This window comes from Pongo pygmaeus, chromosome 12 (assembly GCF_028885625.2).
Source record: "Pongo pygmaeus isolate AG05252 chromosome 12, NHGRI_mPonPyg2-v2.0_pri, whole genome shotgun sequence".
Classification (NCBI taxonomy): domain Eukaryota; kingdom Metazoa; phylum Chordata; class Mammalia; order Primates; family Hominidae; genus Pongo; species Pongo pygmaeus.
The window spans coordinates 127,025,765-127,042,804 of NC_072385.2; the positions used below are offsets into that span (position 1 = coordinate 127,025,765).

At 44.9% G+C, this 17,040-nt stretch overlaps 1 protein-coding gene across 6 annotated transcripts in view; it reads right to left on the reverse strand.

Moving 5' to 3' along the window:
• Positions 1 to 17,040, reverse strand: part of RNF144A (ring finger protein 144A) — a 158,557-nt gene that overhangs the window by 59,809 nt on the left and 81,708 nt on the right. For all 6 annotated transcript variants that reach the window (XR_008500001.2, XM_054474405.2, XM_054474403.2 and 3 more), the window contains 2 exons: positions 2,776 to 2,880; positions 2,563 to 2,623 (listed from right to left, as the gene is read on the reverse strand). Coding sequence is in view for 5 of the 6 variants with exons in the window: in XM_054474405.2 (XP_054330380.1) it covers positions 2,563 to 2,623; positions 2,776 to 2,880 (166 nt within the window). In the remaining variant the exon portion in view is untranslated. The remainder of the gene's footprint in view (positions 1 to 2,562; positions 2,624 to 2,775; positions 2,881 to 17,040) is intronic.

Below are 17,040 nucleotides of genomic sequence, written 5' to 3' on the forward strand. Positions count from 1 at the left end.
TGAGCTTTACTTTCTTTAAAAAAAAAAACAATACACGGTTGAGATTTGACGTCAGCATTCACTTGACCAGGCACTGGGCTGGCATGGGACGAAGGCATGAGGACCCACAGTCCTGTCTCTGGGAGGGCTGAGCCTCCAGATAGAGGCAGGTGCGCAGGAACGCCCTTAGCACAGCACCGCTGGGTCTCAGAGGGGCACGGGCGTCGAGTGTAGCATGGAGAGAGGGGTCCACGCAGCAAGAGGCATCCACACCCCCTCGCTCAAGAATCTGTCCCTACCCAGACTCTGGAGTGAGCCAGTTGTGAGGAGGTGTTCAGAATGAAAACTCAGCTTCCTGGCCCCCTTCCCTGGCTTCCTGCTTGCCCCAGAGCTCCAGAAGGGGAGACACTGATGCTAAAACCGAGGCTGTTATATCAGAGGAGACATTCTAAGACTAAGTGCAGACAGTGTGCGCAACATGACCTAACCATAGAAATTTCTGGTAACTCAATGTTTTCAGAAAATCATTGAACTGTCTCAGTTTTCTTCCAGGGCGTCCTCTACTTGACTAGATTTTAGAGCCATAGAGAAAGTCAAAATTTGCTTTCTGATCTTGTCTCCAAACTCTTTCAAGGTGCTGTCTATAATCCATAACTATATTTTAGCTCTGACATTCTAACGTTTTATCTAGACAGGTCTTTTATAGTATGAAGTCTGAATCCTTAAAAAAAAAAAAACTTTTAACATAATGTTAGCAAAATGCTTTAAAGGGAGAGGTTTGAGAGATTTTTTTTTTTAACGGAAGCCAAGTTGGCTTATGTTTATGCAAAAGGAAAAAAGATTTTCTGACTAAGCCAAAGTACTAAAGAAATAACAGTTAAAATTATTAGGTTGAAAAATGTACCCAGCTGCATTTTTAAATTAAATTCAATGTCATAGAAAGTTCACATTCTTGTAACGCAAACAACAGCCAGTTTCTGTCAAGATTCTCTCTGGAAAATATTCTCAGAAGAGCCTGAAAGTCTCAGAAATCCAAATTAATCAATTTTATTGCTCTACATACTGACTTTTGTACCAAATGGCATTATATTAAAGCTATAAACCGCCCCAAAGCAAATGATATATGACACTTTAATAAACACACTCTTGAAAACAAATGTCAATGCCATGAAAAATCCTGTTTGAGTTTTTTTTTTAAGTGGGCTACATATTTTTTTATTTTCTTTTATTTTATTATTTTTTTCTTTTTAGAGACAGGGTCTCAATATGTTGCCCAGGCTGGACTTGAACTCCTGAGTAGTTGAGACTATAGGTACATGCCACTGGGCCCAGCTATCTCTAGCATTTCTTTTAAAAAGCAAAAATATACAAACAACAGGTCTCTGCTTGCAGCTAAACTGGGAGTCTCTGGATATTGTCCTCTGGTCTCCTCTGCCGTCCACTCCCCATCTGGCCATGTTTTCATGTAAGCCCGTCCTCCAGGGCTGTGTCTCAGTGGTGAGACCCTGCTCAGGTCAAGAATCCGAGAATCAGTGCAGGGAGGGGGAGAGCAGATGCCAGCAATCCAAACTCAGAATCCGCCTGCAGGGTCCTCACAATGATGTTCTGCATATGGAGTGTCGCCTGCACACATCTGTCACTCTGCTCTTTAGCAGACGAGCCTGGGGCCCAGAATAGATATGAAAACAAAGCCAAAGAGAGTCCGCAGACTCTTTACAGTTTCATTGTATGACCCCGGAGTATTTCAGAGAGCAGAGCTACAGACCTCTCCTGGACATTCCACATGGCTTAATGCTTTGCAATATTATTCTGAGAATCATGTTCTGCTTTGTGTGCACCTGCCACACTGCTCTCCCAGAGGCCCCCTGGGTCTGCATCAGGCCTGCTCCAGCCAGGAGGACTATTCAGGGCCCAGTGGAGGGCTCACGATGGAGGGTCATGGGATGTGGTCCCAAAGCACCCGCTATATTTAGAAATCAGGGCGAGTCAGTTAGCCTCTCTGGAGATCTGTTTATTAGATAATGACAAATTAGCTTTGCAGAGTTGTTGTGACACTTACTGGGATAAGGGACTTCATTATTCATTCAGCACCTACTATCTAGGCCTGTGTCCAGTGGTGAGTAAATGCAGACAGGACACCTACCATCGGACTGTTGTTAGGACAGGGGTTACTGTAATTTCTGCTATACCTACCCCCTCACGACTTCCCTCCATGACTCTGCATCTTTTAAATTCTGGGCCAGTCCAAGAGTCTAGCCCTCAAACTCAGCCTTAAGCTGGCTGAAATATAATACCTCACGAGAGCCATCATCTTTAAGCCTCTCCCAGGAGCTTCAATCCTTATAAACAAATTGTGTTCCATAAATTCTTCCTGATACCAAATAGATCACCAGACAAGGTCTTCAAACTGTGAGCTGTTCAGAGAATCCAGAATGTCAGTTTAATTTCAGAAGTTTAGTTTACATCAACTTTTTAACTCCTATCAAATGCTGTATAACCATATCTACCAAAAGAACTCCCCACAAAATTATCCACATTCATACATTACAGGAATCATAACTGGCAGATATACCAGGCACCTACCTCTTTCAAATTGTAGCTTTTTATATCTTTGCATAATTTCAGCTGCAACCATGCACTCAATCTAAGGAAAAAAAAATGCAAACAGGAATGATAACAAGCTGAGGGCTAGAATATAATGCAACGCACACCCAAACAAAACCCACGTTATTCTGACAAGTTCAGCAGTGCACGCCAGTGCACATCAAACAGCCCAGTCTGTTCAATTGCACATGCCTCGTTCTCCTGTAGGTGGCCCTGTTTAGGGCAGGCAGCATCTGGGCAGCTAATTGCAGTTTCTAATCCTTCTTTGATCAAGAGCTCAACATACTGTTTCAGGCACTGAAAGAAAAACAGAGAAGTGTCTATAAACATCTTTACCTCCTTAATGCTGAAGAAACCATGATGCATTAAAAAAAGGACCAGCCACACCGTTCCATTACAGTTGAATATTTTCACTGTGTAGCCCACAGCAACCAACACATTTGAGGTTTTGAGGTTTTATTCATTCAACAACTATTTATGGGGTACCCATTCTGTGCCAGGGACTGTATGCTCAATCACAAAGCTAAGGCTATGGGTTAGATCCGGGCACAAAACCTCAGCAAACACAAGAGCCAAGAATTCTAAAAGCAAGATGAAAGGAAGCAAGGGAGGCTGGGAGGTAATATTTCTGAAATGCCTATGAGATGCAGGCACTGCATTAAATATTTTATCTCCCAGTCTTTCACTGAAGCCTTAGAGCATTTTTACAAGAAAGGTATGATTGTTCCATTTTTCATATGTGAAAACTGAGTCAGCAAAGGAGGAAGGTGCCAACTTAGATAGTACCCAGAGCCTCGATGTGAACCCAAGCTTGCTCAGACAAAATGCCCATGACCTCCCTGCTGAGAACCCAACTGTATTTGGCATTCCTCACTCAGGGTGCCTCCCTTACCTGGCAATTACTCACTACCTGCCTTACCTACTTGGAGGCACTGCTTAAAGCCTGAAGCAAGCAAAACAAGAGGAAGTGAAGGACATGAAGTAGAGTTAATATAAAAGATTATGCGGTCTTCGCTCCTGCTTTACAAAGTCTACTAGTCTCAGAAATCTAGTGTTTCCCTGAAAAGCATATTATAAACAGCAATGAGAAGAAACAACACGGCCTTTGCCAGCTAGGCTCACTACCAAGAGAAACTAGATGTAGAGCTTCTATAAGAACTCAAAGAGCATAGAAAATGATGTAAAATCCTACAACGGCATCCCCCAATCAACTTCAATCACAGTCCCAGTATATTTAAAGTTCATATTAGCAATAATATATAATATTACAATACCATTATTAAAATATAATAGCAATTAATCAAGAAAAATTAATAAGCTATGTTTGCTAAGCTGATACCTCTCCGCAAAAATGTATAATCCATTTTATTACAAGAATGCATGATTATTACTAATGAATGGGTCTAAACGGAAATTCAACTGCAATTCCTTCTACCTCCATGTTTAGAGCAAGCCTGTTAATCTCTCTCTACCATCCTTATTTTCCTGATCTGCAATTTAGGGTGGTTTAACCTACCTCACAGTGGAGTTTTAAGAATCTTAGGCAAGGGAAAAAGTTTAGAAGAATACACAGAAAAGAGTATATGCTTGATATATAAAGAATAATTTGATCTAAACTGGTAATTCTCCCCATCCTAGCAAAATAGAATATTTCATTCATTGAAGACTCCAGATTGCAATTTCTTTAAAAAATAAAAATCAAGGCGATCCTCAGAAAGAGCCACTTCCCAAAGCTTTTCTCAAGAGCTATAACTTCAAGTGCAAATTACAATGTTGGTGGCTCCACACTGAACCCTGTGTTCCAGCCTGTGTACTTTTGATCTGCCTGGGCTCTGATGATTGCAGTGGCCCTGAACTTAGGTTTTCACAGATCATCTACATTTTGCCAACCTAAGGTTTAGGAAGACAGTTCCCAGAGTAGTGAGTATGGACGAGCCCAGGCTTGGAGTTCTACGTGAGACTCCAGATGGCAGAATTTTCAGAGATAAATTCATTAAAACCAATGCAAAGACTTCTTTCAGAACAAGGGAGAGGCAGATGATGAGCAAGAGAGGAGTCACACCCAGCCTCCAGCAGGGCTGCAGCCTGGTTCTGGGAAGCATCTGCTGACGTGTTAAGTGGCAGTGGCGCTGTGGACTACTAGAGTGGTGAACCATTGTAACAATGAGCTGAACAGTTGGCAGATCAGTGGAACTTTCTGTTTATGATTGGGTGCCACATGACAAGGGAGAAAGATTGTAGGCTTCAGAGCCAGACAGGCTCAACCAATCCTTGTCCCTCAAATCAGAGTTTGAGCAACAGCTCCCTTGACAATAAAATCAGAATGCCCATCTCCCTGCACTTGACGATAAAACCAGAGGGCCCATCTTCCTGCGCTTTTGTGACAGTAATCTATGAAAGCACCTGTCATAATTCCTGGTAGACAGCACCAGCTAAGTAAATAGTGGCTGTTGTCTCTTTTTTGTCTACTTATGTAATTTGTCTCTTACAGTTATAGGTATTTAAAAATCCCAAAACCTTAGCAACAAGATCATTATTTTACATTCTATTACGAAGTTTGTCTAAATGGGGTCTCTGGAGGATACTGGGACGCCTTAAACAATATACAATGCTGAAGACTCTCAGAATATTGTGCAGATCAGTATATAATGATAGAACATGACGCTTCCTAAGAAGCAAAATACAACAATTAAAACTGGCGTGAAGCATACACCCATATGCAACAAGTAGTGAGTCATGTCTGGGTTTCAAAGCTACCCAAGAGAGAACATCATGTGTCATCAGGATGCAGCTATCTGTACAATCTGCAAAAGGATTGTGTTCTGGGAATATCAATTTGTTCACTATATAAAGAGAGATGAGGTTCCAAGCGCCCGACCTTGCATCCATCAAAAACAAGCGCAGCTTTCTTCCAGATATAAAGTGGGTCATGACTCACAAGCTATGGTTTTCATTCTAATTGCAAAAAGATGTCTTGAAATGAGCATAAAAATAGGTAAACAGAGAAACTTCTGTAAAATACACAGCCTAAAAGCAGATACTGACACATTTTCCTACTATTGTACTCATTATAGATATCAGTAGTCAAAAGCTTTCTAAGTCCTAGATTCTATGTGAATTGCATTACCTATGTTAGCTCACTAAACATGCACAAAAGTCATATGGCGTGTAACCATGCTCACATGACAGATGAGAAAACCAAGGCTCAGAGACATTAACCACAGCTCAATAGAAGCACTAGGACTCAAACCCACATGTGGCTGATTCCAAGGCTGGTGAGGTTTTATGTTTGTCTGTTTTAAATTTTTTGCATACTTACTCCTCAATTGAAAACTTCTACATGAGCCAGTTTAGAGATCTAGCATACAACATGAGGACTAACTTTAATACAATTGTATCACATCAGGGATTGTCACTGAGTAGACTTTAGGTGCTCATCACTGTAAAAAGCAACTATGTGAGATGATGAATATGCTGAGCTGCTTCACTATATGACCATTTTATTATCTATATGTATCCCATAATACTAGGCTGTAAACCTCAAATATATACAATAAAATTTATTTTCTTTAAAAAAGAACTCTTTCAAAAGCAATCATTCAATACGTATTTTCTGTTTACCCCATAAACTTTTTTTGTAGAACAAGGAATTGTACGTACTTTAAGGGGGCACAGTGTCAGTCAACCCCAAGAACCTCTCCTTTGTATGTTCATGTTCATGCTGCTGCAAATGCAATGATCCATTTGCAATGCTGCAAATGCTATCAAGACCCGCACAGCCCAGTGTAGGGGAAAGAGGCGTGCACAGATCATCATCACAGTGCACTGTGCTCCGTGCTCTCATGGGGCCACTTCAAGGGGGCAGGGAGGCTCTAACGGGCCACTACAGGGGTAGAGAGGAGGGGTCCCACCTGGGTGGGATCAGGGAAGGCTTCCCAGAGATGAAAAGTTGGCCAGAGGGTCAAAGGCATCAGCCACACAGAGGGACGAAAGGGCGGTAAGCCACAGAATGTTCCAGGAATTTCATTTTCCACTTTGGTTTCCAACTCTTTGAAACCTGATGACGAGACAGCACTGCTGATTTGCTAATATACCTCCGGTGCGTCAGAAGTTTCCTGCCAAGGACAAGCAGCCACAGAGAAATATCTGCCTCGCCTAAAACTACAGCAAGTCTGATTTTTGTCTGCTTTTTCACACGAAGGCCTGCTGGCTACTGATGACCCTAAAAGCAGGAGAAAATGCCCAGAAACTGTGCTCAAAGGTGCTTATCTGGGATTCATGATTTATTAACACAAGCATTACATGCAGGCAGGTCCAAATTGAAGCAGCAAGAGCCCCATGAACAGTGGTTGGGAGCAAAGACCCTGGAATCACACACAAGACTGCCTTGAAATTGTAGCTCATCCACTTAGCAGACATGTGGTTCTAGCATGGACCTTTGTCTCCCAGTGTCTCCACTTCCTAATACTGTGGGATAAGCTTGGCAGATAGAAGGACAATCACTCCACAGCTCCAGTGCCCTGGAGACAGTGGTGCTCCGGAATATTGCTCACACACTCCGCAAGGGTTTCTCTCAGCCTTTCTAGAGCCATCAATAATCCATGGTCTGTTTATGTTTCTCCTCTAGTAGATGGTGAATTCTTTGAAAGCAAAAACTATTAATTATTTATCTTTCTATTCCCCATACCTAACAGAGTGCTGGCAAATAGTGAGGGATGAATCAAAGCCATGCAGACAGAGGGTGAATGGAAGGACACAAAGATGAGTAGAACACACACAGAGTAGCCAGACACCTGGCAACAGGCATTCCTCTGAGCCCCAGCAGGAGGGCTGGAGCCCTGAAACAGAGGTGTGCTAGCTACACACCACCACCACAGGGCCATACAAGCCGGGTCCTCAGCACAGGCTGGAGGGCTGTGGTTAAGGAGGCTGGAGGCACCACCCCCTGCACAGCCTTCCCTTCTGAGGACAGCCTCACAGGAATCCCCCTGGCAACTCTCACTCGGTGGCCCTGGGAACCTGAAGCAAACTGCCCGGCAAGCTGCACAGTACATGTTCTGGCAAGGATCACTTTCCTCAAGGATGTAGGACAGTGACTTCGCTCTCAAGCTGAAGAGTTCAAATTATAAAGTTTGCTTTTATAAAGTTCTTAAAAAAAAAACAAAAAAAAAGCCCCAGACTTTATGCGTAAAATAAATGCTCTCATCTATACGAGTTCTTGCTTCTGTCGAGCCTTTAGACCCACCGTCTCCTGTGCTCTCACCACAGCCTTGGGTGGTGCGCAGGAGGCAGGCAGGCTCACAATCAGCTGCTTCAGGTCCCGACTGGCATGCTGCTCCCCTGCGTTACCTTTTTCCTAAGGTATCTAAGACTAAGTCCCTCCAGCTACAGAACAAGATGATCCTGCTTTGCAGGTGGCATCCTTGCTGGAAGGGTGGATTTTGCCCTATATAAAGTAAGGCCCCCGCAAATATTAGTTCTTCTTACCCCTTCAGTATCCTCCACCTACCTAACCTCATTCTGCCTATGCATAATTGCCATCCTCAGAGTCTTCCAGCCCGCATGCTGTGTATGGGCCCCCTGTCGCCCACGTGGAGGGTGAGTGCACACCTCATCTCTGCAGTGTAGATAAGGCCGGGGGTAATGCCTCTGTGGCCCTGTGCGGCCCTCACACGGTGGCTGGTGACTGTAGATGCTCAGTGAAGATGTGGAAGGAATGATTTTGTGTTAAACGCTCTCTTTCAAGAACTCCAGGTGGGAAGTTAGCAGCAGCAAGCCTGTCACTTATCTGGGATTTTCAAGTCCATTCAGCAGCTAGCACTGAGCACCTGCTTTAGTGGGAAGGCATGCAGGGACCTGGGGTGCAGGCCAGGAGGATGCCCAGAGCCCTGGCTCCCTGGCCATTCAGAGCTCTCAGGAGCAAGGCATGACAGCAGGACTGGATGCGGAGGCTGTTTATTCCATCTCCTTATACGAGGAAGAGACCGCCCCTTCCAGTATTGAGTTTGTCCAAGACAAACAGCAGTCAGGAGAAAGGGAAGCAGGCTCCACCAGAAGGGGTGTGCTCAGGAACAGCATCTGGCCTGGGGGGACAGAGAGGCATGGGGTGCGGTGGGCTGGGAGGCAGCAGCAGTGCTGAGCGGAGCGGCAGGGCTCACTCCTGCAGGCAGTGGAGAGTGCACCGTGTCGGGAGGGGGCCTGTGTCATCCACGGCTGCTTTATAAGAACCCACTCGGGGCACGGAGGCCAGTGTGACCGGTCAGGCCTGCGGTTCTCAGTCAGGGCACTGTGTCAGCAGGGCTTCGGGGAAGTGTTTGTGAGGGGACAGCTGGAGGGTAAGGGACTGGGCACAACCTGCAGCCGGGCCTGCAGCTACGCCGCAGTCTACAAAAGCCACCAGAAGCTGGATGTTCCCGAGGAGGCCTGCACATGTGACAACGCACCGGCTGCCAAAAAGGAGGAAGGCCGCTCTTTGTTCTCACAGTTGCCTGTCCTGAGGTCTGGGCGGCAGCCAAACAGGCAGTGATAGGATCTGAAGACTGAGCCCGGGGAGCCAGAGGCAGGGTGACACGGGGGTGACCGCCAGGAAGATCTGGCTCTCTAGGGACGCCACTGGGCTTTTCCTCCCCCTCGTCAACCACACGGGGAAGACACTGACGTGGAGGCTGTGCTTTCCACTATCTCACAGGGACTAGTGAACTGTTCAGCTGCCTTCCCCTCACCTCTGGAGGCAGTGCTGGGCTGGCGGAGAGGGAAGACCTCCGAGACAATGCATGTTCCCTCCTTAGCAAGGGGCTCGCTCCTGCAGCCTCAGCTTTCAAACAAGCTGCAAGAGAAGCGGTGGTGTGGGCAGCGCGACCCGTTTGTTCTATCTGTTCAATATGACAACCCAGCTTCACAGAGGAGCAAAAATGCATATTTCACCCAGCCACGGCTTCATCACGAAGACCTCCCAGTGGAACAGAACAGAGGCACTGTGGTAGCAGGGTGTGTGCACAAACAGCACCAACATCAGAGGCAGGAACAGGCAGGGACTCGGCCTGTCACTTCAACAAATATATATGTACCCTACACCAAGGCTGTCACATTGGGTGAAAGGCATATCATGGCTTGGCAAGTGTACTATGTTGAGGGTGGTTAAAAGTTGAGAAAGGATGATCCCTGGGTCAGACTCTTACTGGAGGTGAAATGAGTGTGTCTGTGAAATCGAGTGTGTGCGAATTTAAGACCTGGACGGAAGGGGACACGTGCACAGACACGCTTGAGAGGCCAAGTGTGAGACAATGTGAGTAGGCGTGCAACTGCTCAGAATGCGTAACAGCAGAGGGTTAAGTTGTAATCGTGTGACACTTTCTTAATTCAGCCTCTGTTGGGAAGATCTGAATTTTCCAGACAGCTGACGATCATTCCATCCCATCATGAAACCAAAAGTTTTATTTGTTTTCTCTTTACCCATTGTATAAGAAAGGGCTGGGGAGACTGACAGGGATCCTGCGGATATTGGGGCAGGGTTGAGGACGCTACCTGCTGTCGGTCCTAGACAGGCCTCCTGGAAGAAAGCACTGAGGAGGGTTTTGGGGTGGAGAGTCAAATCCACAAAATGGGGAGAGGAAGTAGATCCCAAGGATCCTTGCCAGGTAGGAAGGGGCAGGGTTCTGAGGGGGTGGGAAGGCACTCTCTGACCTTAACTAGGGCAGGGTGTACAAAGGCTTCCAGAGTGGCCCGTCATCCCTTGGCTCACTTTCTGAGCAAAGCCACTACCAGGAATCGGCATTTTCTCATGGACCCTTAATAGACATCAAATTTCTAGTGCAGAGACAGCCTACTTCAAGGTATAGGCCCATGCTTGTCACCAGGACCTGTGTTTTGGGAAGGGACACCCACCTCCTCAATGTCAGAGGGTGGGAGAAGGTAAGGAGCCCCACTTAAATAGACTAAGTGTCTATTTCAGAGAATACTGTTGGAATGGCAGGCCATGGACACGGAAGGGAGGATGGGAGGCTTTGGGGAGGTGGCCATGGAGAGAGGACAGTGGCTGCCAGCCTGGTCCCAGAGGTCCCAGTGAGGGAAGGAGGCAGTGAAGGAGCTGAGGGTTGGGGTACCAGGGCCCACCTGTAAAGACCAGCAAGGGTTGGGGTAGCGGGGCCATCGGAGGCAGAAGTCACAGGGCCCTTACCCTCTCCTGCCCTCTGACATTGAGGAGGCGGGTGTCCCTTCCCAAAACACAGGTCCTGGTGACACACATGTCAGTGTCCCAGGAGCATTGTGCAGCACAGGCTGCGATCTTCTGGCTTGCCACTTATCCTGTGTCGTCAGGTTACAAACTGTCATTTCTTGTTAATTGTGTAGAGAATTGTTCATCCTCTGCATTTTGGTTTTTCATACTCTTGATTAGGAAAAATACACATCAAGTTAGAAAAAGTTATAACTACAGCATCCCTGGGCTCTGAGTGAAGTCCTCTGCCAAGATTAATGTGCAGGAACTCCAACAACTCCAGACCCTCATCAAGCTGTTCGGCTTCATGGAGGTTCTGGGCTACATTCTGGGTAACAGAGATTGTTGGGATCTGGGCTTTAGACTGGGACAGTAGCTGTCATGATTTCAGGAGCAACATGAGGAAAAAATGCTTTTCATTAAAGGAATAATGCCACCGAGAAAAGCACTTTGAATGTGTGTGTAAATTAGGGTATGTGCAATTCTCTAACGGCACTTCAGTTCATCAATTCCACAAGTTAAAAAAAAAAAAAAAAAAAGAGCAGCAGATATGCAAGGAGCAGGTGCACCCGAGTCAGTCTTTCCAGCAAACACCTCACTCCAGGGCAGGCCCCTTCATGTCTCCAAGCTGCAGTGTCCTCTCATGAGATGGAGAATCCTGCCTATTTCACAGGTTTTTATAAGAAGTGAGATGAAGCAATAAGCTAAAGTTTTAGAAGGACTCTAAGAGCCACGGATAAAAATGAAGACAACTCTGGTTGTAGCCTGTGAGTTGTCAGCAGGGAATCTGAGGGGTACGGGTGCTGGTCTTAAGACAAAGGAGGTCGGGAAGCCGTTTTGTGTTCTGGGAACACGGAACAGACTTGCAGAGGCAGCTCTTTACTTTGCAGGCATCTTGGCAGCTGGAAACTGCCAGCTTGGCAGTTGGAAGCTTCACTCTTTGCAACAGCCCTGGAACTCATCCTTTGCACCCTAAAGTCATCCCACCCTCCAAGTCAGCCTTCTCCCCATCTGAAAAGCCAAGACTAAAAGGAGGCCCTCTACTTAGGAGAGGCAACTCTGATGGCTGGATTCACGCATCTCTGAACCTCTCAGACCCCAGAAGAGAGGGCTGGGAAGCCCACCCACGGTCCTCGGAACCCCTAGGAGCCAGCCTGCAGAGCAGACATGGTCAGACAGCCTCCTGGTGCCTAAACTCCATACTGAAAGAGCAAGCTTGGTTTCAACTATTCTACATATACTAGGCTTTCATGTAGACTTTCATTTGAACAGAGGGACCTTAAGCTAAAGGACACTTTGAAAACTATTTCTTACCATTCACTCTTACCAGGGCAGGCCAATATCACAGTGTAAGATATTTAGTTTCTTCTTAATCTTATGACCCTATGATTTCTTAGATACATCTCACAGAAAATGCAGAGATAAAACCATAGCAACAGTAGTTGTAATTGTAAAAATAAGACTAGAAAGAGAACCACCTCACTCTTACCTGCCTTAAGCCACCTGGAACTCAAGCATGTAATGTGTGAGCATCAACATTTTTTTGGAGCGCCACTATGTGCCAACATTTATGAAAAAGCAGAACACAAGAAAACCCCTTCTCTTAAAAAGCTCCTTTAGTGGAAGTTATAGATCAGTGAACACAACCGCCACACAGTATGTGAAATGCTATTGTAAGTTTAAGCCCCAGATGTTTGAAGAGCTGAGAAACATCGAAGCCCTGTAGTTTAGGATGGCTCAGTGTGGGAAATTGAGAAAGGCGGAGGAGCATCTGCAATGGAGCTAGGAAGCTGGGGAAAAAGGCAGAAAAAGGCAAAAGAAAAGGCAGGGACCAGATGATGTCAGGCATTTTCACTCAGGAAGGCCCTTCCCATAGAGGATAACTTTCAAATCAAGAATGGAGTCGCAGGTTTGCCCTCTTGGAAGGGACACCCTGAACTTCTTTCAGGAAATTCTTCTGCCCATCTTGGCCATGTGGTCTGGTGGACTGGACCCTAGAGTCGGGCCAGACTCTAAGCCAGTTACTAGATCCCATCTTAAGGACCCAGAAGTAGGATCAGATAGGGTGGTGCAGCCAATAGAGCTGGAAGGTTATTTGCTGGGAAAGGAAGTCTCTGTTTTATCTACAGGAGTTACTGAAAGGGACCTTCTCTTTCCCCACCTATGGACAGGGGGGTAAGTGACATCTGCAGCCACCACCATTTTGCTACCACAGTGAGGAGACCCTGGATGGAGACCAAAGCAAAAGAGGCCTCTGCTTGGTTTGAGCTGCATAGAGTTGTGGGGTCCACACAGCCCGCAGGAAAAATCTGAGTGGACACGCAAAGGCAGTGGCAGTGGGACAGCAAGTGACAAAGTCCATGTAACTCACAGTTCAGAGACCAAAGAGTCCCACCTTTCTTTCCGAGATGAGAAAGCAAGAGGAGAGAGGGAGGTTAAAGGACTTGCCGCCCAAGGTTCCCCATTCATTAGCTTTAGAGCCAATCTGAGAACCAGCGACACTCACGGTTTTCCAGTTGATTGTCTGCTCTACCATAACATGTGGTCCCCACACAATAGCCAAACAATGGCTACCAATGGAAAGAAAGCGTGCAGAAAAGTGGGGATCATGAGAAAATGCATGCCCCCTTTAGATCCCAACCTTGATGACCTAAGGAAGGCCCAGAGTGGCCACATGGCAGGTGACAAAGCATGCTGCCCTCTCGCAGGCTTTGCTCACATACAGCTAGTCTGGAGCCCTCTAGCCCTTGCCAGCTACAGTCATAAGTTGTCCAAGAAGAGAATGCATTCTGAGCAATGTATCCCTTAGACGATTCTGTCACTGTGCAAACATTATAGAGTGTAGTAACATACACCTAGGTGGCATAGCCTACTACACACCTAGGCTAGCTGGCACAGCCTACTGCTCTGGGCTACAAACGTGTACAGGGTACTGTGCTACTGTACTGAATACTGTAGGCAATTATAAGTATTTGCACATCTAAACTACTATGCTAAGTATTTGCACATCTAAATTTCTAAACACAGAAGAGGTTTAAAATATGCTATAAATGATGTAAGAAATCATATACTTATATCGGGCACTTACCATGAATAGAGCTCGCAGGACTGGGAGCTACTCTGGGTGAGTCAGTGAGTGGTAAGTGAATGTGAAGGCCCAGCCGTAACTGCTGCTACAGACTTTATAAACACTCTACACTTCGGCTACACTCAATTCAGATAAAAACTCCACTCTTCAATGAGTTAACCTTAGCTTCCTGTAACTTTTTTACTTTGTAAACTTTTTCATTTATTCAACTTTTTTATTCTCATAATAACATTTAGCCTAAAATACGAACACAGCTGTACAAAAATATATATATGTGTATATATATGTACAAATATATACGTACAAATATATATGTGTGTGTATATATGTATTTAATATCCTTATTCTGTAAGCTTTATTCTATTCATAAATTTTTTTATTTTTTTTAAACTTTTTTTTGTTAAAAACTAAGACACAAACACATCAGCCCAGACCTACACAGGGTCAGGATCATCCATGTCGCTGGCTTCCACCTCCACATCTTCTCCCACTAGAAGTTCTTCAGGGGCAGTAACACCATGGAGCTGTCATCTCATATGAGATTAACAACAATGCCTTCTTCTCATGCCTCCTAAAGGACCTGCCTCAGGCTGTTCTACATCTCTCTTATTTTTTCATAAGTAGTAGTACACTCTAAAATAACGATAAAAAAGTATAGAATAGTAAATACTAGGCAGAATGCATTTTTCAGCTCCACTGTAATCTTATGGGACCACCATTATATATGTGGTCTATCATTAAGCAAAACATGGTGATGTGGTGCATGACTGTATGTCTCTGCTGAGCTTTAGACTAGTAGAAACCTTAGCAAAGTCCTCTCAATCTGGACCCATCATGCCCCAACACCCTCTTTCCTTTGCTGGTCCCATCGTGGTGGCTCTATCCGTTCATGCTTTCTCAAGGAGATAGTTCAAATGCCCCTGAAGCCGTCCTGGGTGCTTCTGGCAGAATTCACTGTTCTCTCTGTGCTGTAACCCACTATCCACACTGCAAATATAGCCCTTCAAACCCCAAATGATCGCAGCCCACACCTGCTTCTCCCGCTAAGCAAGGGATCAGAGGGGGCAGGGATTATGTCTTACCTGCATATGCAGGGCATCTGGCACAAGCCAGGTATTCAAAAATGTTTGAAAAATTAAATAAATATCCACTACGTGCATGAAAAAGCACCCACTATGTGCAGTACACAGAATGCAAAGCTAACAGGGACATAAAGACGTGCAAAGGGAGACCATGCCCCAAATCAGCTTAATTTCTAGGTGAGGAAATGCCACTTATTTCCTAATAAGTTACATAATCAGAAGCTTAGGGTTTACACGTAGCTTTTCTGCAGCATACCAGGTGAATGACCTTGCAAATATATAGGAAAAAAAGGAAATAATATTGTATTACTTATCACCAGGCATGCTACTGCTCAATACTTTATACCCATTGCCCCATTTAATTTGTTCATGAGGTTGATCATATTTTGGAGATGAATAAACCAAAGCTCAGACAAGTTAGGATCCTTGCTGAAAATCACACAGTTAGCAGGTAGCAGAGGCAGAACAGAGATCTGAACCTATATCCCACAGCAACGTTCAACCACACAACTCAACCAACCATCTGGTCCCGACTTTTTATTTAAACCACTAGGAGTCACTTTTATTATAGTTATGCATTGCATGGGAAAGATTCTGTCTATTAAATGTTACTTTGTTTTGTTTTGTTTTGTTTTTGAGACAGGGTCTTGCTCTGCTGCCCAGACTGGAGTGCAGTGGTGTAATCATGACTCACTGCGGCCTCGACCTCCTGGGCTCAAGCAACCTTCCTGCCTCAGCTTCCTGAGTAGCTGGGGCCACAGGTGTCTGCCACCATGCCCAGCTAATTTTTTTATTTTTTGTAGAGACAAGGTCTCACTATGTTGCCCAGACGGTCTCAAACTCCTGAGCTCAAACAGTCCTCCCACCTTGGCCTCCCAAAATGCTGGGATTACAGGCAGGAGCCACTGTGCCTGGGCAAAAAGTTACACTTTTATTTTTTTATTTTTATTTTATTTTATTTATTTATTGAGATTGAGTTTCACTTTTGTTTGTTTGTTATTTATTTATTTATTGAGATGGAGTTTCACTTTTGTTTATTTATTTATTGAGATGGAGTTTCACTTTTGTTGCCCAGGCTGGAGTGCAATGGCGCGATCTCGGCTCACTGCAACCTCCACCTCCCGGGTTCAAGTGATTCTCCTGCCTCAGCCTCCTGAGTAGCTGGGATTACAGGCACATGCCACCATGCCCAGCTACTTTTTGTATTTTTAGTAGAGATGGGGTTTCAACATGTTGGCCAGGCTGGTCTCGAACTCCTGATCTCAGGTGATCCACCCGCCTCAGCTTCCCAAAGTGCTGGGATTACAGACATGAGCCACTGTGCCTGGCCAAATGTTACATTTTTAAGTAACAACTTTCTATGGTTATATATCAAAATCCTGTCATCTGGGTTCTAATGGCAAAATTCCTAATTGCCAATAAATAGCTGGTATAAAAATAGATTTAATTCTAGCTCAAAGCAAAAAAAAATTATATGTATATAATTATATATATAAACGTAATATATATATAAAATATATGTATATATACGTTTTATTTGGCTTATTCAATCTTGTCATGATTAAAAAATAACTTTCACTAGACCGTTTTTTTTAAGAACTAATAGAAATGTAGACATTTCTACCTCCCAAATAACTAGGGACCTGTGTCTTGGGATGGGACCACAGCACCTCCCTTTGAGCTTCACGTGTTCCCACCTTTGGGATGAGAGTATCATCTCTAGTTCTAGCAGCTGTCTGAATGGAAACAACTCAGCCAGCAGTAACACCATATTAACATTCTCAGTGTAACTGTCAAATGCCACACGTATAAGACAGACCTAAATAGCTCTAATATGTCCCATTTTAAGTTAAAACATCTTCTACATTTTAGATTTCAGCCCATAAGGAATTTCCCAGGTCACTCTACACACAGGTTGCATCTCTGATTGACACAACGAACATTGGACTGGCCCTCAGGGTGGGTGGCGGCGGCCTGATTTCAAAACACATGTCCACAGTCCTTTCTCTCCAGCCAGTGCTCCAGCACAGAATTTGTTGGTTAGACTTAAACGTCACTATTTTGCACACAAA